Source organism: Phragmites australis, chromosome 9 (genome assembly GCF_958298935.1).
Source record: "Phragmites australis chromosome 9, lpPhrAust1.1, whole genome shotgun sequence".
Lineage (NCBI taxonomy): Eukaryota > Viridiplantae > Streptophyta > Magnoliopsida > Poales > Poaceae > Phragmites > Phragmites australis.
In genome coordinates this window covers 35,624,726-35,651,285 of record NC_084929.1, presented here as the reverse complement: position 1 = coordinate 35,651,285, position 26,560 = coordinate 35,624,726, and the positions used below count along the sequence as shown (strand labels likewise).

The 26,560-nt window shown below is 45.7% G+C and overlaps 3 protein-coding genes and 1 non-coding gene across 5 annotated transcripts; all 4 read right to left on the bottom strand.

The window, feature by feature from the left end:
* Window positions 1-662: 662 nt before the first annotated feature.
* Window positions 663-1,775, bottom strand: LOC133929485 (uncharacterized). Its single transcript, XM_062376253.1, has one exon. The coding sequence runs from the start codon at window positions 1,617-1,619 to the stop codon at window positions 813-815; it is 807 nt and encodes a 268-aa protein (XP_062232237.1). The 5' UTR covers window positions 1,620-1,775; the 3' UTR covers window positions 663-812.
* Window positions 1,776-8,325: 6,550 nt separating this feature from the next.
* Window positions 8,326-8,398, bottom strand: TRNAR-CCU (transfer RNA arginine (anticodon CCU)). The gene has a single exon. It is a non-coding gene; the product is annotated as a tRNA-Arg (tRNA).
* A 1,452-nt stretch (window positions 8,399-9,850) lies between these two features.
* Window positions 9,851-13,016, bottom strand: LOC133929484 (putative pentatricopeptide repeat-containing protein At3g47840). The gene is made up of 2 exons (XM_062376252.1): window positions 10,400-13,016; window positions 9,851-10,309 (listed from the first exon to the last, which is right to left on the bottom strand). Exon 1 carries the CDS (start codon window positions 12,808-12,810, stop codon window positions 10,648-10,650), a length of 2,163 nt encoding a protein of 720 aa, XP_062232236.1. The 5' UTR covers window positions 12,811-13,016; the 3' UTR covers window positions 9,851-10,309; window positions 10,400-10,647.
* Window positions 13,017-18,325: 5,309 nt separating this feature from the next.
* LOC133929922 (sister chromatid cohesion 1 protein 1-like) lies at window positions 18,326-25,899 on the bottom strand. Of its 2 annotated transcripts, none has more exons than XM_062376676.1 (20): window positions 25,768-25,899; window positions 25,503-25,571; window positions 25,352-25,410; window positions 25,221-25,265; window positions 25,106-25,125; window positions 24,913-24,989; window positions 22,723-22,819; window positions 22,480-22,561; window positions 22,320-22,398; window positions 22,034-22,197; window positions 21,300-21,337; window positions 21,034-21,186; window positions 20,771-20,939; window positions 20,595-20,662; window positions 20,340-20,487; window positions 20,177-20,273; window positions 19,758-19,888; window positions 19,571-19,655; window positions 19,347-19,459; window positions 18,326-18,851 (listed from the first exon to the last, which is right to left on the bottom strand). In XM_062376676.1, the coding sequence occupies exons 1-20, from the start codon at window positions 25,818-25,820 to the stop codon at window positions 18,769-18,771; spliced, it is 1,830 nt and encodes a 609-aa protein (XP_062232660.1). In that variant the 5' UTR covers window positions 25,821-25,899; the 3' UTR covers window positions 18,326-18,768. The 2 variants fall into 2 exon arrangements, with proteins under 2 accessions (XP_062232660.1, XP_062232661.1); XM_062376677.1 differs by having other exon boundaries at window positions 20,177-20,270.
* Window positions 25,900-26,560: the final 661 nt, after the last annotated feature.

Here is a 26,560-nt window from a genome sequence, read left to right as displayed (position 1 = left end):
TCTTTTCCGAGGAAACCAATGGAGCGGGACATTTCCAGCAAGCAAACGTTTGCCAGTTTGTACCAGCCGCCCCCGTGTCACGTCAGCCTCACTCGGATTTAGCGCTGTACTCAAGTGGCAGCCAGCGGCTGCGAACGGAACAACTTCTTGCATGAGTGTTACTGTCGATGTGGCACTACTATGTTTCGACTGATCAGTGGTGTGGCGCTGCGATCTCGTAGTAGTTAATCTCGTAGTACTAATTACTACGATCGTGCATTTTAATTGTATCTACTTCACTGTGTCGATTCGGCAATTCTTCTTCTTTTTTTTTTTTTTGATAAACGAAGCCTTTTTTGCCCTCTTTGCATCCGATTCTGAATTTTCTGACGCGTCGTGTCGATGTTCCATACGGGCGCCGCGCTTGTTCGCCGTTCATCCTGTCCGGAGACATTCAGATCAGAAGCGAAACATCCAAATTGTTTGTTCGTCGTCGCACGCCGAGTTCTTGATCGCACGCACGGTTTGCGTACCTCCAACTCGCCCGGAGACTCTGAATTCGTAAGAACAAATGTGATTCAGACTGTTGGATCCACGATCCAACGGCTGAAAACCCCGCCGTCTACTCGTTCGTTCGTAGGTGGACATCATCACGTCCACGAACGCTACCTTCTATGGGCGAAGAAAAGCGCCACAAAATTTTTTTCTGAAAAAGGATCGATCGAGCAGATCTGAAGAACAGGAGTCAAGGCAAAAATATGAGCACGAAAGAAACAAGTTCGGCAACGAGAGCTTCTTCTTTATGTACTTTGCAGTCTTGTCACCAGCTCAACTTATTCAACAACGGCGAGAGCGCCGGTGATGGCCGGGGCCGCCTCGCACTGTCCGGCGCCGGCCACCACGCCCACGCCCATGGACTCCTCGCGGTGGAATCGCGTCTGCTTGGCGATGAACGCCTCCACCGTGCGCCGGAACTCCTCCGCGTCGTCCAGGCCCCAGCACGCCTCCGCGTCGCGCGCCGTCACGGACGATCGCCGCCTCCGCCCGTTCTCCGACTCGCAGCGCCGCAGCTCCGGGGATGCCGCGCGCCTCGCCAAGCGCGGGCCCATTTTCTCGGACCTGCTCCGCCTCGGGGTGCGCGCCTTGTTGACGCGCACCGGCTGCTTGTCCTCGAACACCGCCACAGCGCGGGGGACCGGCTCGGGCTCGGACCCCGGGGCCGCCTCCAGCGCTTCCATGGCGGGAGGCGGTGAATTTAGCGTGGTGAAGGAGGCAGCTTCCATGGTGTTGGACGGCGGTGCAATTGGCGTGGTGATGGAAGGGAAGCTGCTATCTGCGGCGGCCGGTGCAGCTTGCGGCGGTGGCAGGGTGGCAGTCGCGTTGGCCGTGGTCGGTTGGCTGGAGGAGACGGAGAGGTCGTGTCTGGACAGCGCGAGGAGGAGGAGCACGATGGCGTTGCCGAGGACAAAGACGAACCGGGCGTTAAGGAGGAGGGAGCCCGCGAGCCGCAGCACGGCGGCGGCGGCGGACGGCACGCGGGAAGACGACCAGGAGAGGAAGACCACGAGCGCGAGCAGCTCGCCAACGCGCAGCATCCGGTACAGGAGGCGCAGTCTCAACGCTGCTGCGGCCGCCGCCATGGTATTGTGGTACGTGTAGCTCCCGGCCGGTTAGCACCTGGTGGTGTTCCGGGGCTTTGGCTTTGCTTGGGTTTTGGAAGGGAAGCTGTGCTGCTGGAGAGCGTGATGAGGAGAGAGAAGGGAGTGTGAGAGCTGCCGCCGATTGGAATTCTCTATTGGTTGGGATGAGGTGCGTGTGGGTTTATATAGGATTCATTCGTGATCTTTTATGTGTGTTTAATATATGGGTATATCTCTCTCTGTCTGTCTAAATATTGGTTTTCCTCTCTGTGTATTTTGTATGGGCATACTGTTTTTTTTTTAATTGGCAGGAGAATTGGTGCCGTTGATGAATGGATATAAAGCTCTCACATAGGGCATGTATGTTAGAATTCTTTCTAATCTAATTTTCTATAGTAAATTATATACAATAAGTGATTTTATGGAAAAAGTGAATTACAAGAAATTGATTTTTTCACCTCCTAACATCTAGTTTATTTCATCGAATTATTCTCACGGAATTACTCTTCAGCTGAAAATTATAAACTGTTATTTGACAGAACTCGCACTAATTTTACTTTGAAGCTAGTCTGAAAGCTCTACCAAATATATCTATAGTTTTAAAACGGATATTAAGCTAAGGGACTGTTCATGGTGGACGATTAACATGAATATTTTTCTTGCGAGATCACTCCAAATAGACTCTAGATGTTGTTCCTAGAATAACAAGTTTTTTACTCCAGAGAAATAGCACGTAAATGAGAGAAAGAAATGAGTATACAGCTAAGTTTTTTTTTTACTTCGATTTGCAATTCATTGTTCAATGTTCACACCAAATTTACTTTCAGATGAGGTATTCATGTTTCTTACTATACTTAAACTTATTTTTTAAATATTTTTCTTTTAAAAATAAGTTCAAGGTATAATAAGAAACATGAGTAACATCTTCGCGCGTACTATTTCTTTGCAGGGATGGAGGCGGAAGCAGCCGCGTGCCTAGAAGGAATTTGGCTGGCCTAACCAAACAATGATTCTTGAGTTCGTCTGTTTATCTGTGGTGATGCTCTAGGGGAAAATCATAAAGACCGGTCCTTGCTTATGCCAGCACCTGCATAGCATCGATTTTGTGAAGCACTGAAAGAATGCCAGCACCTGCATAGCATCGATCTTGTGAAGATTGAAGGAGAGCAAAACAAAGTCGCACACGAGCTTGCGCATTTAGCTATTAGATTTTTTTTTTAAAGAACGGTAATAGCATTGTTGATTTTTTTAAGGAAGAGAATTAACCTAATTTATAAAGAAAGCTAGGTCCAAAAACCTCATAACCCAATGACGATAAAATGACCACGACTCCACAGACGACGTTCACATCAGAGACACAAACCCGATAACAGACCGAACCAACCCAATTCAACTCGTGTGATAACCAACTAAACAACTGACACACATACAACTCGATCGGTAGAGCCCCGCTCCCACACCGAACCACTCTATCACACAGGAAGGTAGCACGTCGTTTCGGAGGAGCGCACATCAAACCAGAACTCTATCGAGAAACACCAAGTTAAAAGAAAAGCCGCCATGAAGCCCGGATGTAAGGGTGAACCAACATAAGGAGCCGGTGAAAACGACCCCGAACAATACCACGATGCCCACAACACATAATGCCACCAACAAACAATCACGACCAACCTAACTCAACTCACGCATCAAACTAACATTCTGAGTAACAAATCGGCAGAGCCCTGCTATCGCGCCATCAACAGCTTGGTTGGCAGAGCCCTGCTCCCACGTCGAAACAAGATCCCAGAAAGTCAGCAGACATGTCGCTTCGGAGGAGTGTGCATCAGGCATCAACTAGTGTTGGGAAAGCCATATGGAATGAAAACACCACCACGCCGAGAGGAGTCATAGGGGCCAGCCCACAAAAGAAGCTGGAGCCGTCGATGAGTGCAGGTGGGCTTCCGGAAGCGACTACAATGCCGTTGTCACTCGACAAGAAACCGGGGCAAGATTTTCACCCGGAGAAACCCCCGGGACGGGAGATACGCTACAACGTCTCCTCCAAGGAGGAAATGACGCCCACGGATGCCATCAACATTGGTACCAGCAGAAAGCTGGATTGAGCTTTTGCTCACGTCTCCCCAACCCAAAACACATGCAAAGAAGCCACGCCTTAGCCGTGAACCGCTGCCTTCACGAGAACACGCCACTCTGATACTGTGCATGCACCGCTCGCGATCGGTAGCCACCTGGCTCCCCATGGGCCAGATCTGGTGGGAAGAGACATATCAGCAAGGGGAGGGCCCAACAGTGCCCGGACACAGGGACAATGCAAGAGCAATGCCACCGATGGGCCGCTGCAGCCGACCACCCCCACCGAGGATGACTTCACCCGGCCAACAGGGGCAACAAGGCCGAGAACCAACACAACATCGGTGGCCAGCCTGAAAGTCGCACCACCAACAACAACAAAGCAACCAGCGGTGGTAGCCAGCATCAATGGCGTAAACGATTGAGCCAACCCACGCCAACAGCATCAGCAGACCCAGCATTCGCTAGGCGTGCAACACCAGCTGGCAGCAAGCAGACACACACCAGCAACGCAACCACCAGTAGGCGATGGCTAGAACCACAACGCAAACGGCCTAGCAAACCCGCGCGGACCCGACCTGCACTAGGCGCGCAACACCGAACAACAGCGAGCCACCGGACCACCAAGCCGCCCTAAGGGAGCCTGAGATGCCGCATAGGCCGGGCGCCACCACCACCACCCTGTAACTGCTCGGGTTGGCTATGCGAGTGCGAAAAACGGCAGGCTGTCTCGGCCACCGCCTCACCGAGCTGCCCGAAGGGAGCCAGAGTAGCCGCACGATTGGCCTCTGCCACTACAGCCCCGTTCCCACACGGAAAAGGCCACACGAGCACGGAATCCGGTCTAAACGCGCTCAGCTCACCCTGGAGTTGCGCAGATCCAACAGCGCATGAGCGGATCTAGCCACGACACCAAGGATAGGCCACCCAGTCCACGCAATAGCCGGCGACGAGCTCCCGACAACCAACCGAAACAAGAATAGCAAACACCAGGAGAAGAGATCGGGGAAGAGGGGAAAGGGAGGTCGCGACGCCCCAACTTTGAGGCAGCTGCTGGCCGCCGCCGCTGACGCCCGCTGGTCGACGGCGGCGGCTGGACTCTTGACGAGATTTGGGAGAAGTTTGGCGATGAGAGGAAGTCACCCTCGAGTCTCCAAAGGGGGGCGACACGGGGGCTGCTGGCCAAGATTTGAATCAGTCGCCTCATCTGTTCACTGTTACTTCCATTTAGCTATTAGATCGAGTTCTAGTTGTGTCTCTTTTATTAGTGTGCCAGAGTCAATCAAGAATTTGGTTTGTACTCCCTCTGTTTCGTAATATTTGTTCATAGTCTCGGAAGTATTTGTCTCAAATTGTCATTGCGATAATCAAGGATGCTTTATTGTCTATTTTTCTACTATTCCCTTAAGTGTATGTATGTATTTACTCCAACGTTGGTGAGTTATTTGCTTTCATTTTTGTATTGATTAGGGCTAGTATGGTTATCTCACTGTATTTTTTCACTCTATTTCAGTATTACTTAGTTTGTACATAATGTTAGGCGTAGACAAACATTACGAAATAGAGGTAGTAATGACATTAGTTAATATCCAGTAAAGCTCTCTTCCTTCGCAAACAAAAAAGAAAAAAGGAAACATGAGTAGCAAGGTGTCGGAGCTGGGGACCCTGGGTGGCAATTGGTTTGGCCCGGCTCGGAGATTCGTGCGCGGGGCGGGGCCATCGATGCCGACCTCCATCATCGATTTGGATGTCTTCTCTGGTTGACTGTAGTAGTCTCAGCGTGCAGTGCAGTGTCCTGGTGGATGGAATGGAGCACCATTGAATATTTATACATTCATTTTGGTTGAACTTAATTAATCATATATAAATTGAACCAGAGTGGACTAGATGTCTAGATGGCTTCACGTTTATCTCTGCTGGTCATGTCGATGCGCAGGTAGCTGCGTTCGTCCTTGCTACTCGGCAAATGCAACTTCGCATGACCTTAGAGGAATATTTAATTTTTTATCACTCTACTGAAATGGTAATTTAGGTGACAAATATTTAATTTCCTGTTGAGACTGACAAATATGATCTGAATATATGAGCCGTAAATTAGGTGACAAATTTGCTACTTTGCTAAATATCAGAGTGATAAAAAAAATCAAATGCCCCAACCTTAGAGGTTATTTGGTTCCTTTGAGTGCACAGGCTAACTGGGCAAGGATTACCTAACCTTGCTAGCAAAACGAGGCAAGGAGGGGTGGCGCTGTTTGGTTGTTTTGCACGCGCTCCCTTTGCTCTAGCGGAAGAGCCGGCTCGGCAAGGATTTTCTTGCTTTAACAAGCAACCTTTCAGTGCTACTACCAAATATATATACTTGCCCAGCAAGGTTACGTAAGACTGGGAAGAGATCTAAACATGCTTTTAGTACGTAAAGTTTATCTATATCATTTATCATTTCTACTGATACGTATCTATCTATTAATTCACTCATCTATTTTATATATTTTTTAACCATCCATCTAATATGAATTTTAATATAAATAAATAATTCTAATAAGATATACCTAGTATCCTAAAGAAATTTTGTTGTTCCTGCTGCCTGCCTCCCTCCGAGGCTGCAGCGAAGGGATCGTCGCAACCCTGCCAAAAGTACTCTGCTGATCCTGCGCTCGGCTCAGGCCATTTTCTCGTACCAACGGGCCGTGGACCTGCCTGTTTTTGTGTACGTCCACGGGTTTCCAGGCGCCCCGGAAGGTCCTACTGTCTAGTACGTAGAACAGAGTGACCGTGCGGGCAGGGCGAGAGCCAGCCGCTGTATTCCGATGAAATTCGACGGCAAATTTGGGGCGTTTCAAAATTCAAACTGCTAGCCCACGCTTGTGCAAGCATGAAATTTGGGGCGAAACATCAAACTGGGATGAATTGGATTTGGATGGGAGTGCAGAACCAGCACCAGTGGTTGTTCTCCACCAGACTGGCCAGATCAGTCGCTGGTCTCGCAAGTTGCGGAGCCATGACGCCCATGGCTCCGAAGCCAGCTGACACGGGCGTGCATGGCCGTCCGTCCGCGACCGTCCCTGGAACCCTTCCTCATCCCGCGCGCTTTCCTTCCGAGCTACTCGCAGCTAATGCTTGGCCGCTTTCCGCCGCGTGAGCCGGACGGGCAGGCGCAGGCGCAGCGCCGAGGAGACGACGGACGGGACAGGGCAGGACAGGACAGGACGGGGGGCGCTGTGCACACGTGCGGTGCCTTTTGTTTCTCGCTTTCCCGGTGGTTTTGCTCTTCGCCGCAGCAGCCGACGACTCGACGAGGCACGTCGAGACAACCGCAGCCGATGCCGTCGGCGCCCGGCCGGGTTACGTGTAAGCAAGCGCCGCATGGACTACTTCTCCACTAGAAGGAACCAACTCTGAAGCGAGGACTCTGTTATTGTCTTGCTGTAATATTTTATTATATTAATTTTTAAATAAATATTAGTCTTTTATTAATCATTTTACTTTATTTTGATTTTTTATTTAGATATTTTTATTCTCAGAACGGTATAAAAACCGAACTACTAATTTTTTATAATTTTTAATTCGAATTTAGGTATTTATTAATTATATCTGATATGGACATTTTGATTTAATTTAGACCGTTAGATATTTACAATAATAAGCTGTCTAGATCTTTTTCTTTTTTCTGATTAATATGATAATTTTATGACCTTAAAATAAACATGATAACTCTTTTTAACAATTAAATAATGATATATATAATCATATTCTTCGCCCACCTACGTAGGGTGCTAATGCTAATTACTAAAATAAACAGAGTAAAAATCCGGTCACCACTCACCACATTGGAAAAACACATAGAGCACGTAACATCTGATTTGGCAGCACATGCGTGCCATTATTCATTGGCATAAAAACCTCCATTATTTACAGAAGATGATCGAAAGTGCCCCCTTTTCCCCTCCATTTCCTTTGAGTACAGAACAAAAGCGCAGGCATCGAACAATTTGATTTTGCCAAAAAGCCTAAGGACAGCTGGTGGCTGGTGCCCTCACTAGCCGCTCGCTAGTTCACATAGGAGGCTGTTAAATATGCAGCAGAGCACAGGTCGACCGGTCGTCGCCTTCATGCGCATGTGAGGTGCCTGTTTGTGAGCGCGGATCGGCGGCAAAGTTTATGTGTTGCAGATGCAAAGTTACCAGCAACTTTTGGCTCGCTCACTCACACGGAAAACGAGACAGCGAGAGCAAGAGAGAGAGAGAGAGAGAGCAGAGGCATATGTTAACAAAAAGAGAGGATTTGGTATCGCTAAACAAAGCTGGACGGCGCTAGTGATTGGATCGTGTCACTCACTAGTGCCAACCCTGCGTCAAGGCACATATTTGTGGCTTGGGCCTTTGCTGCGATGCAGATAAAGCTCCTTCTGGTTAAATTAGTTGCTGCTGTAGTTACAACAGTGCAAGGCAATGATTGACTATTGGGATCGTGTTAGATTACAGTAATCATGTTGAAATACTAGTTCTGCACTTGTTTTTTTTCCCGTATCCTGTTGAACATGCTGCATCTGCCAGTCAGTCTGACCTTCGTTCTTTAGATGCAACGTGGTAGTAAAATTTTAAATTGGTAAAAAAAAAGTTTAAGGAAAAAAACACGCGCCAGGTAGGGGTCGAACCTACGGCCTTCTGCTTAGGAAACAGACGCTCTATCCACTGAGCTACAGGCGCCTTGTTGTGCTATCAGAGAAACATTCCTCTAAAGAAACTTCCTCCCCGATCCCCGACCCCCGAGACGACGACACCCCGACGAAGTGACAAGAACTCCTCTGGAGAAGCATACCGACAAACATCGATTATTCTGTTTTCCCCTTTGAGAACACCGATTTATTTCACCCTACAATTCTCCACTGTGGTGCTCCAGTACTTGGTAAGTAGCTTCTGGAATCAAATAGTCTCAATTCGACGACGACAACCGTGTTAAGAAACGGATATATACCTTTCGAGAGCAAAGAATAGAATCCGATGCCGCAGCCAAGAATAGTATCACCTTCCCCCCTCTCTTATTTGCTCCGCTTTACTGCGCCACTTGCTGCCCCAAAGCACCTTTCCGATCCCAAAATCTCCCCCAAACAGCCGATCTTTATCCTCCTAACCTAACTCCTTCCCTTCATGTTCGTCCATGCGTTCGCATTGCATCCCCCGGCTTGTCAACTGTCACGGTTTCATTGCCACGACAGGAAACGCTTGGTTTCGTCTCAGATTATTCGCCATTGTTCTGCAATTATCGTTGATTCTGTCCTTCAGGCAACCTAGAGTTCAGACTTGGAATGGACGCTGTTTATTCGAGCTGTCCCGCCTTTTCGAGGTGTTGATTCTGGGCTCAACACGTCCTCCATGCTCCGTACCAGTGTAGCCGGGGGCCCGGCTCCTTGACTAGCATCTATCATTTTCTAGCGATGGAAATGGAGCTCAGATGCTACAGACGAGGGAAGAAATGATAGAGGAGGACACGGAGAAGGTGCTTTTCTTTTCCTTTCCACTTCTAGAAGAAGGTTAGGAAGAGAGCTACTCCAGTAGCAATGGTGGCATAGATACTGAAGCAGAGTACTAGCTTAATTTGCTTTGGTCTAGTGATTTCTTTTGTTTCTACCAGTAGGCACTAGTGCAATTTGGAGAAGTTGATCGATCAGCCGGCTCTGACTCCATCATTGCAGAGATTAGAGAAGTGGTGCTACCTCTGGAGCTTTTGAGAGTTGAGACATAGTCATGTCTTATGATTCTGAGTAGGGCCGGATTGGTTTGGTGCCTCGGAGCAAACGGCTGTGGATGGAGAAATGAGTCGGACCAATTAGTTAAAGCGTCCCGGAGCCTAAGCTCCATCACCAAAGCAGCATCATTGCTACCACTCCATCAGTAGATTTTTGAGTCAAGTAGTCCTACCCTACCCTTGCTCAAATAATTAAGGGCTCTTTTCTTTTCATAGCTGATGGTTAGTGCAGCTAGCTTGTTCTAGTCATGGACCTCACCTGCTGCCTCCCACAAGGATAAAAGTTCCAGTATCATATGCAATATTAACAAAACACACACCTAATAGCATCTGACTGACGAACAAGCATAGAAAATTGTCATCAAGTGATTACAAATTGTTCCAGAATGAGAAAGCACCAAACATTCAGCGCAAAGACAAAAGTCAAAAGGCTGTATTATAGACCTGGATAACCATTACATCATGCCTACCGTCAACATTGTAAAAATATCCTATGATCAGTTGGCACGAAGGATAAAGGTAATAGCTCTATCATTATAGCATGCGGATTTACATTATCAGCCTTCACAAGAATCCTGACTAAATAATCAATGAACTAGACTACAAACAAATTACGAGTGGTATGAACTAGAGACTAGTGACACATCAGAATACAGAAATGTTGCTGTTGAAGAATGCCTATTTCACAACAAGGGATGAATAAGATCATAACCTATAGCATAAGTATGCATTTCCTTTTTCTTTTCTTTTCTTTTTAAAAAAGGCATCAGGCAGCTAGTCACATTCATGTCTGCTCCAAGCCACTGGGCGATGCTGCATGCTTGCAATGGTTGGTAGAGTAAAGAATGAGCTTCTTCAATACAAATCATATCCTGAAATGAACTTGGCACAATTTAGCCCGCAGCACGTGGTTTGATTGGATTGGAATTTATTACTCCGGTGAAGACATATATGCAAAATACTTGTATATGGATGCTAAATCCTCAACCAGAAAAATCCTGCATCATATGTATTTTCTGCAGCCATCGCATCAAGACCTGTATCCAGATCGGCACAGCATGAGGATACAGAAGAACCACAGCACAGAAAAAGAAAAGATACGAGTTGAGAAAACTTTAAGTTGTCTTGCAATGGTTGTTAATCATAACATGGACCCCTGAGATTTTTTTTTCCTTCGCACGGAGTCAATGGCTCTTTTCGAATTACTCAATTAACTGTTAACTCTCAACTCCACTTCAGGTCCTAAATCCAATTGATCAGGAATATAGCGAACCATTCTAGCTCCACAGTACATCAACTCAAGCATCCTGTAGATGGCACGGTCCTGGGGATGTGTCCGGTCTCCTGCAACAAACACACCGATTCCCCTGTCCTCCCCTCCAACTTCGACTGATGACCACCCTGCCCCTTTGACAACCCCTTTCTGCTTCATCGTATGCCGTTCTTGAGCTGCCTCACGCCACTGGCCCTTGCCGGCATAGAGGTTCGCCATTGCCACATGTGCTCCTGCACCCCATGGCTCTGCCTCCATTGCCCTCTCTGCAGCTTTCTTTCCGGTTTCCTCTTCCCCTCGAGCTGCACATGCCCTAAGCAAAGATGTCCAAACCACACCATCTCTTTCATCTGCAGCAATTCTACCAATCAACTCCTCAGCCTCATGTATTCTACCGGCTTTGCCCAACAAATCAACCATGCAACCATAGTGCTCCTTTGCAGGCTCCAATCCATAGTTTTTGCTCATTGCATTAAGGTATCTCAATCCAAGCTCAGCTTTCCCAGTATGACAGCAAGCAGTAAGCACACCAATGAATGTAACGTGGTCCGGCTTTAGCCCGACACGGCACATTTCCTCAAACAGTTCAAGTGCCTCTTTGCTGTGGCCATGCGCAGCATATCCAACGATCATTGCAGTCCATGAAATTACATCATCTTTGATACGATGGGAAAATACAACATCAGCATCTGACATGCTACCACTCTTTCCATACATGTCAATTAGCACACTCCTGACCATAGCATGGTGTTCAAGTCCAGCAGCGACAGCAAGAGCGTGGAGCTGCCGTCCAGCATCCAATGCCGCAGCACTTGCACACACGCTCAGGAGACTGGCAAGAGTAAACTCATTCGGACGAGGACAGCCGCTGTGATGCCGCATTTCTGCGAACAAGGCGAATGCCTCCTCGGCAAGGCCTTCCTGTGCATAGCCTGATATAATAGCGCTCCAAGAGACAACATCCTTGCCAATACTCTCCCGGAACACAGCATCAGCCGCTGAAAGATGACCAGCACGCGCGTAGAGTTTGACAAGGGAATTGGTCACAGAGCGAGCATGAGCAAACCCTCTGTGTGCAGCTTGCGCGTGCAACTGCTCTCCAAGACATACACTTGCAATATTTGCGCACGCGGCAATAACTGCAGAGAAAGTGTACTCATTGGGTGACGCAGAATTTGATGAATCGTCGTGAAGCATTCTGACAAACGCTTCAATGGCCTCTTCCGAGCTGCCGGTCTGGACGTAGGCGGCGATCAGCGTCGTCCACGCAGCCACGTCGCGCGAGCCCATGCGGCTGACCGCGGCTAGCGCGCGGTCCACATCGCCGCATCGCGAGTACAGCTTAGCGAGCGTGTTGGCGACGTAGGGTGTGGCGTCGAGGCCAAGCTTGGAGCAGAGCGCGTGCATCTCGCGCCCGCGCGACAGCAGCCCGGCGTCAGAGCACGCCGTGAGCGCGGCCGCGTAGGCGTGGGAGTCGCAGGCCACGCCGGAGGCACGCATCTCGGCGAAGCGGCGGAGCGCATCGTGACGCCTGCCGGCCCGCGCCAGAGAGGCGACGAGTGTGGTCCACGAGACAACGTTCTTGGTCGGCATTTCGTCGAACACCTTGAGTGCCAGCTCGAGGCGGCCAGACTTGGCGTACGCGTCAGCAAGCGCCGTGGAGACGAAGACGGAGGAGACGGCCGACGAGCGCACAGCGAAGGCGTGCAACACAGCGGCGTGCGGGAGAAGCTCGGCATCGGCAGCCGCGGCCGCGGCACACGCCTTGAACGCGAGGCTGAGGACGAACGGGTCCGCGGCAGCTATCGGCTGGGCGGAGGCGCGGAGGCGGGCGAAGAGTGCCATCGCGCCTGGGAAGTCGGCCGCCGCGGCGTGGCCTGCGAGGAGCGTGGCGTAGGCGACCTCGTCACGGTGAGGCATTGCGTCGAACAGGCGCCGCGCGTCGGCGAGCTGGCCCGACCGGACCAGGTGTCTCAGCTGCGCGTTGAGGTCGCGCTCGCGCATGGGGAGCAGTGGCGGGTCGGGGCCGGTCCAGATAGACCGACCGAAACGGATGAGGCGGAAGGGTTTTAGGCGGGGAGGGGAGGCCACCGCGACCATTCAGATTGGTGTTGCCGAGGAGAGTAGCGTTCGTCGTTGGTTTTGTGGATGGCAATTGGCGGCATGGACGCGTCCCTCGTCGCAAAGGAGTCCGAGGAGGAAGACTTGCAGGGGCCGGCGATGGCTGGATGGGGCATGGAAGTCGAGCGCCGGCGCCGGCGCCGTCGAGTGGCTTTGCTGGCGTGTGTGGTGGCCTGGGCTTCGTGTGTGCGTTGGGCTAGTGGGCCGTGGTCTGGGCTTCATGTGTGCGTTGGGCTAGCGGGCCGTGGTCTGGGTTTCGTGTGTGCTTTGGGCTAGTGGGCTCAATGATCACATCTCAGCAGGCTAGCGGGTAAACGGGCAGAGCGGGCACAGGCTAAGCTCGCCTATACCCATGCCCAGTTACCCAATTAGTAACCCTTTTGTTTTCCAGATATCAAGGCAAAATAAGTAAAAGAGCAAATGGGTGGCGGAATTGCCGTCCCTAAACATACGCTAGGGATCGATATGAGCCATCTATGAATGCATTCTAGTTCAACTTAGTTTGATCTAGTTATTAAGTTAAACTAGAGTAGATCTACACATACCTACGAGTCCATCTATGCCCATCACTAACCTACCTTTAGTTTACAGTTCTTGTGCCATGCAAGTCCCTGCTAATTTCAGTAAGGTCCTTTTTTTTGGGTCACGCGAATCAAAATCTATTTCAAAACTTGGATTTTATTACTATAGGGATCCGTTAAAAAAATATGCGTATATCAGATGACAAAAGTGCGGAGTCAATTTGATAGTAACAGCAGGTACTCCTGAAATTTGTAAGAACTCCTTGGAAATAACAATGGTTACATGTAAACTTTTTAGATAAGCTAACACCATCAATACTGTTACTACTACAACAACAACAGCAACAAAACATTTGTTTCAAACAAGTTAAGATAGACTAGAGATGAAATCTATAAGATCGAATTAAAAAGATAATGATAAAATAATAATGATAACATCGTCAATGAGCAGATAAAATCTTATCAGGTCATAAACATCTATAGCATAAGACTTTACTACTTTTATTTCAATAAATAGAAGGCACAATGTAAGTAACACCAGCTAGTTGTCCATAAATACTAAATAGCGCTAACTTGCAACAGAGACACAACAACCAACACATCATGTCCATAGTTATTAGCAAAAGTTCAAATAGTAATAGTAGTTAGAACAAAAAACCCCAAGCACATGGAAAAATAATCCTATAAAATTTGATCTCATGTATTTACGGTCTAACCTAATTCATAGTGACACATAACAAAAATTACTATAAATCTTATAGTGAAATAAAAAAATGTGTAAAAACTAAAGAAAAAATAAATTACTACGCGTCACGCTATAAATTAGATTCAGATTAGAGATATATAAGACTATTTTCCCACAGGGAAAGATACGGACTAAACAGCCAGTGGAGGGCCCACCACACACGTGGCCGTTGGCATTTTTATGCTGCTGTTGTCCAACAACGGCCTCTGGAGCTCATGCTGACTCTGCAAGGCTGGATTGCTGTCCTCCTGTGTCCCTACCTTGTCCTCAGGAACATCGCCAAGTAACATGCTCATAACAAAAGAATCAAAATAAGTTGCCACATTTTCAGCACCCTTGGAAGCAACCGCATCACTCTTGGTGAACTGGTCAGCTGAACCACCATAACCTGGCTCAGCTGTTTGTCCCAATACACCGCCATGCACCTGCTCGTAAGACTGATAATATTGAGCATGTGTGTGCTGGTCTTGTACTCCCAAGGCACCTTCATTCCCTGACTGATAATCTTGAGCATGTGTATGCTGGTCTTGTACTCCCAAGGCACCTTCATGCCCTGAATGATAATATTGAGCGTGTGTATGCTGATCTTGTACTCCCAAGGCACCTTCATGCCCTGAATGATAATATTGAGCGTGTGTATGCTGATCTTGTACTCCCAAGGCACCTTCATTCCTTTGTTGCCAAGGCTGACACTGATCACAATCCCAGTTGCTGTTGTTCTGTGTGGTATTGCCCGAGAAGAAGTCAATATTTTGCGGCGAGTACTGCCCTGTGTAAAGACGCTGCAGGTCCGGGACTCCAAACGAGCCGTAATTCTCTTGCTGCGAGAGCTGATACTGATCGTGCTCACCGTTGCTGTCTGGCGAGATGAACGGACCCCATGTGAGACCCGGTGGCTGCTCCCCCTGCCTGCAGAACGCCAGATGGTTCTGCATGAGAAACTGGGCCATGTCGCCACACTGCTGGAAGCTGTGCGCGTGTGCGTGTCCTGCATGCGTCGGCGCAGTGGAACCTGTGAGCTGAAGGTTTCCATCTAATTGGTATCCCTGCAGTGGCACGGCGGGGAGGCCCGTCGCGTCGAACACCACGGACGGCTGCTCTTGCTGCAACATCTGGTGATCTTGCTCGGGCGGCATCAATGGCGGCTCGGCGGGTGCATGCTGGGGTGTTATCTGCTGCTGCCCTCCGTTCGCTTGCGTTGAAGCCTTCTTCTTTCCCTTCCTAGCCTTCTTGGGCACATGGGGTGTTATCTCTTGCTGCTGCGCTCCTTCCGCTGGCTTCCCGGGTTCCATGTTGGTGGTTTTCCTCTTGCGCTTGCTGCTTCCACCGGCTTCGCCGGCATTGTCGTCCTCGGTCTCCGAGTGCTGCTTCCTCTGTATCGAGCACAGGGCATACTGGCCTATCTGTATGGATGCATGTCATGGAAAGCAACCAATCATTAAGAACGAACAGACAGTCTATTAAGCAAGAATGGATCAGGCAATCAATCGACACCAAGCAAGTTATACGAGATCGAATCGTGTGCGGCTTAACTTAAAATTGTTGTCGGAAACATGAACTATTTTTCAAACTTAATGATTGTCATAAGCATATCCAATCCAAAATAGATGTCATCTTAAATAAGAGACATTATATTTTTTAAAAAAAAATAGATTTATCACATGAGAATAATATCAATAGATGGATCATCTAAAGTAGTAGTGTGTCATTTTTGTTTTCTTGTTTTTTCTTAAAAGGTTTGATCCAGCACATATCTGTTAAAAAAGTTCACAAATCTTAAAACATAGTAGTTGATACTAGGGTAGTAATCTACAGTGCCTACAAAAAGATCAAATCAACTATTTCGTTCCACTTACTATTCAAACATATATAGCACATCTAATCATCAATTTAATTTATTCTTTAGATTGTAATTTTTTTGCCCCAACTCTTTGAGATTCATGATTGTTTCAACAGTGGTATACTAAGCAAACTCTACGATACAAATTTAGTGAAAGGAGTGCATTGTTCATCACGTCCATATCCTAAGCGAAAAGCGTATTGGACCATAGGCGCCCTCATCCCTGGTTCATGCGAATACCGAGATATGTACATGCATTAGGGAGAGAAGTAAAAAAAAAAACCCCGAAGTTTTGGACATAGACACGGTCACCAACATTTTATTTTAATCATCAATTTCTAGTATAAAACATATGCTAAATATAGCAAAGCTACAAATTATGAAACAAATCTTCAAGATGAATATAGTATACTATTTCTAAAAATTCAATCCTCGTGCTCAAAAGGATATCGATGGCCAAAGTTTAAACATGTTGACTTCATGCAATACAAAGCTCATTTATTCGTGATCTGAGGGGTATGTATCTCCCAGGATGATTCACAAAACCTAATTGACAGATATGGGCTTAAGGGAACAAATAAAAGCCTTGGCGTATATTCATATATATGCATGTACCTCGCCGTGCTCTTTCAAGACGTACTCGCGCATGCTCCACTTGCCATCCTCATCAGCATCGCTGGAGTGGTAGGTCAGGACCCTCTTGGTCCCGATGACCTCCTGGAGGTGCAGGGGCTTCCCGCCCTTGCCTTTCCGGCGAATCTCTGCCACTCTCCCCGTCGCCTTCCATGTCGCGCTGACGCCCGCCACTCTCACCTTCCTGCTGGGCTCCTCCTTGTTCGACGACGACGGCTCCCTCGCAGTGAAGAAGTACCACTTGTGCTCACCGTAAGCCTTGTACGTCTCTACATGCAAACACGCACTACGTAGTGATATCAATCAGAAAATTATCGTGTACTAATTGATTTGACTGATTCAACGGATCGATCTAAGGAACTAAGCCTAGCTCATGGTGGGAGATATTGGGAAAATCTTTAGTGCAAACAAGTAAATAGGTGTAAACAGCGAATGTCTTCTATCCTCGATTGATCTTACCATCCCACCAGTGGAGAGAGTTATTTCACAATATTTTGTGAGGATTTTCTACAAATCAATCCCTCCACTGGTGAGATGTGAGATCTATTGTAGCAAGTGAGGATTGGACAGACGACATTCACTGTTGGTATATTTGTACCTATTTATGAGTTTGTATCAAGAATTTTCACGGAGATGTTGGTGTAAACCCTCATCTTCCAGGGTTTAAGTTCTCTTCAACTCAAATTTATATGTCTATTTCTTTTCAATGAAAAACTGCATAGTTCTTCCTTCTAGGTTAAATATCGCTTTGTTTAAAGATTAATCTAGGTAGCTGCTAGCTAATACGATCGAAGAGGAAGGGGATGCTTACCGACGAGTCTGCCGGGCTGCCACTCGAGGATGGTGACCTCGTTGACGACGTCGAGAGGCAGCTTCCGGCCCTCGATCTTGCCGCGTAGGTAGACATCGAGGAGCTCCTCCTCCGTCGGCACGAAGCGGAAGCCAGGAGGGAACTGGAGCTGCCGGACGAGCTCGTGCTTCTCGACTACAACAACCTCCGTCGAATCAGCTTGAGAATCCATCGCCAAGTACATTGATTAGGCCAAAAAAAAAGGAAAGAGGATATATAAGTTCGCATGGAGCTATATATGACGAGCCACCGTATATAGCATGTAGTTAAACCAAGATGGATTGGAATAGTTGTAACCGGTAATCATAAGTATGCCGGTAATTGACGATGATAAGCTAGCTTAGAAGAGATGTAATACTAACCGGTAACACTACCATTGCTTCGCATGCAAGAGTTCAGAGTTGTATTCCAGTTCCTGTCCTGATTTCTAGAAGCACGGACACATGATAACTACTTGGAACTCCTGGATGTACAAGACTGTACGTGACACGGTGACAGAAATTTACATTGCAGGGGATAATTCATCGGAAGGGTCACAATAGAAACGCAGCTCGGACAAAATTTTACGTCAGTCGACAGACATTTACATTGCATGCACTCGCTTTTTAAATAAATTTTACAGACCCCATCCCGGTTGTTTTTACTGTCCTATTGGTATTGTATTCCATCAAGCTTTCGTCCGTGCCAAGTACTCCCAAGGTGCCGTCAAAGTATATCAATTAATCAAGGCCTCCAAAAAAACACAAGGCCTTCTGTGTGAGTTCACAACCTGGGCCAGCACAAACAAACGAGCCGTTGGCTGCTTCGGCGGAAAATCCGAACCGACTTGCTTGGCCCAGAACAGAATTGCTACAGAAACATTGGTTGGATGGTTGTCGAAGCCAACAAAAGAAGAAGAAAGAAAGGAAGCCAACAAGAAAATGCATTCGTTCCACATTGTCATGTTTCCAACAGGATACATAAATATTTTCACAAATCACATTTTGCAAAGATAAAATGGAAAAAAGGGAACAAGTATTATCAAGGTAAGGGGTTAAAATCAGCTGTTTAATCTGAAGTATGGATAACCAACCAAATTTAACGCGTGTACAGTGCAATAGATCCCCTGGCTATAAGTCGTGTAATTTTAATTCTACATCATCTATCAGAACTCTGAAACCATCATAGCTTAGAAATTTTCTGTGACTTAACACAAAACGAGTGCCTAATAAACTCACTTCCTTTTCTTCAGCAGATGTAATCATATAACCTACAAGACCTCCTGTGCAAAAAGTAAACGTTGTATATAACACGATCTGTGCAAGAAGAACCTCAGTAGCAAAACAGTTTCGGGCATCACCGCACCAAGTCACATCTTTGCTCCTCTGGAGATCAAGATGTCTCCGTATGGTTCCAGCTGAGTAACCTTGATGTAATCAAAAGTTGCTAAAACTGCAGAACAAATATTCCGCGGTAAATGATATGTTCCATTCTAGCAACACAATTAATTTTTTTAATATCGCAGCACAATTAAATGGAGTGCTATCATTAACACCTGATCTACCATTCCTCTCGTGTCAAAGATTTCAAGCAAACTCGGTGGTCCCCATTCACCTGTACTAGGATAGGATTGTATGAAACTAATTCTCTTCTTTGACACCACGGGTAAGTGAAATTGCGAGAATATTAATTTTCTATCATACTGATAAAACTCTTAATGAGATACTAATATTACATATTCGAAGAATGATTGCCAAATTTCCTAGTCCTGACAGGAAAGCATGCCTGCATGCCCAAGTGTAAGCTGAAGTAATTACAGAAACTATCAATAAGCAGCAAAGCTAGCGTAACTGTGTAACATCATGTCAGTAGGACCCTTGCTTTCTTATTTATTCTAGCAACCACACTATTTCTTTTCTGGTATTAGCAATGTAGAATAGTACATACCAGTCATTTGATATAATAGTCGGGCAGCCTTGGCTGTGGTCATCCCATAAGCAAGCTGACTTAGTGATTCAGATTGTGGGGCACCTGGGGTATCGAAATGTAGTTTGAGGTGCCTGCATGAATTTTAATCAAGCATCAGACAATGTATGTGCATCTGTTGTACTTCATGGAACAACAAACTTAAGCTACCCAGGGACTATCCGCAATCCGTTCCGGATACTTACGATTGAATTGATTGTGCGACCTTGTCGATAGGATTAGATTGCTTCTCATATGGGGTTTGAATCGGTTCAGTTTCTTCCAGAAGGTCTGAAACAAAGTTTAACTGTTAAATTCTATGTTGGTTGAGGAAACAGTTTCACATGTTTATACATAATAACAGAGTGCATAAAGGACATAAATGAAATCAACCTGGGGTCGGTCCAATATCAGAAAGCCTTCTCATCTTGAAGTCCCTCACTTCTTGCTCCAGTGGAAAATCTTCCTCAACTGGATCAAGATTCCCCAAACTTCTTCCAGATGAATTCTGCCTCCTCTTGGACCTGTTCAATAACCCTCATACTGTCATACTACAAAACTAACCAAGACACTGAAGGATCATAGGAAGCTAACATAAATGACCCGTCATTTTCCTTTTTGCCTGACATTTCATCAAGGGGACTCCTCTCCAATCTACAATTTCTACACTTACGAGCATAATACAGAATGAGGTTCCGTTGTGATGATGAAAATATCTTTAGATGTCCGAGTCCTTCTCAGTACAAAGAGACCGCATAGTCATAGTTCAGAACACTAATAAATGCCGCATATTGCTATTAGTCAACACTCACCTTCCACTTACAGATGGCAATTGTACTTCTGGATCCAATGGTATAAATCCCCGTCCAGAGCCACCGGAGCTTGAAGCAGACCTGCGACTTAGCCCTGCTGAAGGATCGATGTCATCCACTATCTAGAGAAGCACGGCTTAAACTTATTCTCTTTTCTACTTACCAGGACTTCCAGGAGTAACACTATGGTCACTATGCACAGTATCATAAACTCTTTCATACTCTGGATTCATGTTTCCTCTAAGTTTTTCAATGCCATCTGTGAAGCCCATTGGGTCAGCTCCAGTTTCCCTCTCATATTCTCCTTCAGGCTGCAAATTCAACCACTCCTCAGGATAAAAATGCTAATGATAAGGATGATCGGCTTGTTAGGGAAAGGTGGTTATTTTTTCCAGAAAACAATAGATTCTGGAATAACCTGAGGTGGAAATTCTTGAGGTGGAGAGTTTCTCGGCTGTTGTTCTTGTGATGATGAAGGTTGCCCACCTTTAAGAAAGTAAGAAACAGTGAGGGTTTCTTAAGTTAGGGTTTACCATGTTAAAATAGTTTTCCCAGTCAAGAAAGGTGACACAAAATTACAAATTACACAGTGACCTGAAGATGAAACTTTTGCGGACTTGACTTCAGTACTTTCCATCCAGAGCTGCACAAGTTGCTTAGGATAATATAGTTCTGAGGGTGACTTGTCTGAGTAAGATATTAGAGCAACCGGGGGCATGTCCATGAGGTCACTTATCTTGGTTGACCGAATAATGTTAAAATTCTGCAAGTATTACTCAGATAACATCATTTTTCTGTTAGTACAATGCATCAGTACAGAAGTCTCGAGAAAAACAGGTTGTTCAAAGCAAACATACATCGCTAACTTTACGCCTTTTGGAGACGAGGCTTGATGCGTCCTTCAGCCATGTCTGATATATGTTTCCTGGGATCATTATCTGGTTGTTATCCATAATCACTTGGAGTTTCCTACGTGCTTTCCGCTTTGATGGTTTAGGTGATTGCTGTCGCTGTGTCAGGAAAAGTGCTAGCTCAGGTAAACAAGAACAGACTAAACAATTAACTCCTTTTCCTTCTATGTATTACAACCTAGATGTAACCACGCGTGATAGATCATAATTACCTTCATCTTCTGTTCCTCTTGCTCCTCTAATGACCCCCCTGCAGAAAGGACTGTCAATAATTGCAACAAGATACTTCCAATATGGGATAAATACATCAATATATGTAGTCAAATCATGTCCAGCAGTGCAACTTCTAATATATCAGGTAACTAGCCAACTGAGGAAGAAATTTTGCGAGGAAGAAACTAGATGCAAGTGTGTGTTTTTTGTGAAGAAGAAATTGTTCAAATACAATATAAGATGAATTTCAGGAATATAATTGTGCTTATTGATTATTGGTAAGGCAAACACACAGTGTGCTATAACATTGCCAAAAAAAGATATATGATATAGCATTTTACAGAATCAGTAGTTGAAATCAAGAGTGCACTACCTAGCCACTTAATCCAAAACATAGAGTTCTGCTGTAGTCGTTTGAGTATGTACAAAGGTCATGAGAGATAATGAGTGAAGATGATCTTTTAGATATTTGATTAAACGGAAAAATTCCCAGAATATCCTAAAAGAGCGAGCAACGTGTCATTAGCTGTGAATCACCAGCTTAATAGTAAAACAAGTCAATCCAAAAGACAAATTTTGGATGCAAGTTCCCCTTGATGGAAATCACATGTCAGTATACAATTGACATGAAAACCATTGTCTTTTGGCATGAAAAACGAAATACTTTCTAATTTTGCAACATTTCAGTCTTCTAATTTTGGTACCATAGAGAAAATCATGTGCTTGATTTAACCTTGTTGAGGTTCTTCTTGAACAGGGGATGGGGCAGCAAAATACTGTTCTTGTTGCTGAGGAGGGTCTTCCTGCCTAGGTGGTGAGGGAACCAGCGTACTTGGAACCTGTGGGTGTTCATCAGGAGTGATATTGACTGTAGTATCATCATCTGCTATGTCAAATCTGGAGACAGGGTACTATTGCACAATGAATATTTGTACTGGACACGAAATAAGGAAAAAGGAGCATACAACCGCAGTGATAGAAGAATTGTAAATCAAAATAAGAATGTAACTTTGCTTTACCTCTCAAAACGATTGAACACATCAGTTTCTGCAAGCCCAGACTCAAAATTATCGACCAGGGTGATATTCACTGCCTCGGCTGAGATAATATCCTAGAGTTAGAAAAATACTATCCTTCAGGCAAACACAAAGAGTAGTCCATAAGAGCAGAAAGGCAAACCTTGGTGATGATGCTCGGCATGGGAGAAGTCATCATCCTCTAGGTTGACATTAACATACTGTTCATCCAAATCATCCAATCGCTGCACATGCATGATGGAATTCAGTCAGAAGAGTGGAGTCAATCAGGTCAAAGTCAGGAAACAGAAAAATATAAGCATGTTCATGTGGTGATAATTATAAATAAGCACCATATTGTATGCATATAATCAGTTTTCCAAAATACACAGGTGACAAGGATTACCATTCCCCGGAACCTGGCAGTATCAGCATCTGAAAAAATCATGGGCTGTTCCACCTCCATACCCATAACGTTCTCTGGTAGTGTTACTGCTTCATACCTGCATGAAGTTCCATTGTCAGATAAGCATGACATAACACTTTCTTACTCTTAGCACAGAACAATCTTCTCTATATCACCCGTTCATACCCATTCCATGCTATTTACAGGAGGGGGAAAACTGAGAAGGCCTTTTGGCTATGAAAGAGAGGGGGGAAACTGAGAAGGCCTTTTGGCTATGAAAGAGCTACTAACAACGAGCTCAAATTTATTCATATGATTTATAACCAGAAAAGGTGTTACATCAAGAAAATGTTGCATTAACTCTTGAACAAAATACCAAGGGAAATAATACAGTCATAACGGGTTGGAGAGGCAATGGTACTGCCAAAAGAATTTAATCATGATAGTAGATGTTTATTTCCAGTTCTCAAAGGTGATGGAAGCCCCTCTGAAGGTAGCATGATTTCTCAAGTAGAATATTGCTAAGCCAGCCCATTGCTAAAATTGTTTAGCCAGTAAAATGGACAGGCGAAAGAAGATGCAAAAGGACTTCAATAACAGACGCACAGACAATCACCTTTCACCTTGGAGCTGATTAAAATTGACTGCTACTTCAAAATCTGTTACATAAAAATCCCTCCATATCCTATTCCCATGTTCCAAAATTGGAAAAAAAAAAATGAAAAAGTAGCATGAAACAAGCTTACAAGCAGAACTGAGATTGGCAAGTCTTCAATGAATTTAAATAAATGTAGAGACAGATAATGCCTGCCCGAGACTCGTGTACCTACAGCTAGAACACCCAGGCCAGACAGTCCCTCTCAACCTCAAATATGCAGTGCCAGGATAGAATTTGAGTAAACAATCGGAAGATTAGGCCAGGTGACAGAATATCATTTGTAGCCGCACGTCAGACACCGGATGGAATTGTCTTCGGCAAGCACAGCAAGACCCAAATACACACACCACACAGTTCAGTTTGCCACACTACACACACTGCAGCACACACTATTCAGTCCAAGCAAACTAGCAACATATCAATCTCCTAAAAACTTCGGTGCCAGATTGCAACAGCCGCCAATCCAAACAATCTGTTGATGACCGAAATTAGCATATTGTGAAGAATTTCGGTTCTGGAAGTTTCCTGGCTGATCGGTGAACAATACTCCGACCAGTGAACAATATCTCCGACCATGATGAACAGTATCTCCGACCACGATGAACAATACCCAGTCAGATGGATAATAACTATGATCAGATGAACAGTACTCCGACCAGTAAATAGTACTTCATAATCACGAACAGTGACTATGATCAGTGGTCACGACCAGTGAGGCAATCAGTGACCACAGTTTGTTTCAGTTGTTGGTCTCCAGACAGGTGAAAGAGCTAGTCAGATTCAAGTACATGGATACGCCAAGCATGTAGTTGAATCTAAAAAGACCGAGCTACAATAAAACATACTTGGATAGATATATAGGAGTTTACGTGGTCGACTAGAAAAGATATGTTAGTTATAGAAAGTTTGAAAATCAAAAGGCATAGCCGAATCATATATGTAAGTCTTGTTCGGTTTGAATTAGGAGCTCTGATCTCTAACAGCTAAGACCTACCGCTTGAAAGGGTCATGACCGATTGAAAGAGAACCAATCGATCAAAACACAATCTATCTTTCGTTTTTATCTATTTTACCTAGCTTTTGTAGTCATATTCTATCTTTCAATCTACATTGCTATCTGTTTTTGATCTTGACGATCAAGGATAAGCTGTCGGCCATCCAAGCTCTGACGGGGTTCTTCCCGAGCATGAGTGACAATGAAGGTCCAACAACGTAGCGTCACGACTGAGATATCCTAGGTGTTGCTCGCCGAAATGTGTACACAAGGTGCTTAGTGTTTGGCGTACATCTTTTCGCGTCAACACAATCAGATGAACATAGCACAGACTAAAACCACATAGCACAGACTAAAACCACACAGGAATTTCAATTTTCGGACAGCTGGGAAACAAATACCATCTCTCCTCCGTAACACAATCACCAGAATGCACGCACACACAACCACCCTCAAACGGAAAGGCGCGAGGCCCCAACCCCAGAACGTAAACTTCTAGAAGCTTCTAGAAGGGTATGGAGACCGAGAGGGCACTTACTTGGCTTGGGCTTTACCCTTTGGGAGGACGGTGGGGTCCACGGCCGGCTTGATCCGCCATGCTTCGTTGATCTCAATCTGCGTGAGGAGTTAGCACAAGCATAAACCGGACCGAATTAGCAAGGAGAATCAAATGGATCAAGCAAGCAGGACGCAGAAAAAAAAAATTGGGCAAAGCTCGAACTAATTCTTACCAAAAGCCGAGACACATCATCTGCGAGAAAGAGAACACACAATTAATTTGAGACGACAGAAACATAATCAATTCAGAAAAAAAAATCACCAGCAAATAGAGAGGAAGCAACTAACCATAGAGAAGTTTAACCTTCCTCTCGTACACGATCACCACGCCGCCTGCTCGCGCAATTCAACCACGCGCATAAAAAACCACCCGAAAAATGCGATGAAAAATTTGGGGACACCAACAAAATTGAACTCACCCATGAGGATTCCGGAGAGCCTCAGAGCCATGGGCACCGATGGGTTCAAAATCTCCTCACTAAACGAGAAACGCACAAACAAAAATCACCACAACCAAAAAGACACCTCAAAACCGGACGGAATTCGAATCTCTCGGGCCAATTCGCTCACCAGATTTTGATGATGTCGAGCTTGTTGAGCCGCTTTCGGTTGATCTTCGAGTGGAGCGTCGCCGCCATCCTGCGAGGGAAGCGAACGCAATTAGTTGCCCAACCGAAGCAACCGGGGAACACGCATCACGAGCGGATTGGGCGCAACTAGTCAGAGAAAAAGCATAGAACCAAACGCATTGCGACGCATAGGAAGCGAAACGAGCGCAATTAGAGCCGCAACGCAACGAGCAGATGAAGAGGCGCGATGGAGGGAGTAGGCTCACCATATCTGGCCGAGCGGAGCCTTCCGCGCGAGGAGCTGGTGCGAGTAGAACATTCTCGATCCCGCAGAGAGAGAGAGAGAGAGGAGGAGCAGGACGGGGCGCTACGCTGCGGAGAGAAGGAGAGGGAGGGGCGAAGTGCGTGCAAGGTTCGCGTTACCGACCGGAGGTCGGTTACCGACCTCCGGCGGTAACCGAAAAACCGCGGTAACCGCGATTTATGGTCAAAAATTTAAAAAAATTCGGAGAAAATTTATTCGGCAAATTTTAAATTTTTGCGAAAAAAATCATGTTTTTGCCCTCTCGGTAACCGAGCGGTTTGGGTCGGTAACCGCTCGGTTTTCTCGCATTTTTGATTCGATCGGTTACCGAGCGGTTTGGCTCGGTAACCGCTCGGTTTTCTCGATTTATCGAGCGGTTTTATCGAATTTCAGCGCAGTTCAACAAAAAATCTAAAAAAGGGTTCAATCTTGTAAAATCAATAACTAATTCATCCGAGCTTCAAATCAAGTGAAACAAATTTTGTTGGATTCCTTGTAACATGATCTACATGATAAAAGTATTTATACTCATAAAAAAGTTCAAAATTTTCTGTGAGAAATTTTATTTGTTAAACCAAGGTAAATGCATAGTTTACTCTTTGCTAATCCAAAAATCATGAAACTAATTTTGTTAGTCTTCTTACATGATCCTATATCTTTTAAAAATATATGAACTCATGAATTAGTTATTGTAACATTAATGATTGTGTAAATGTGTTGCGACTAGATTAATTCATAACTGACCCATCACACCT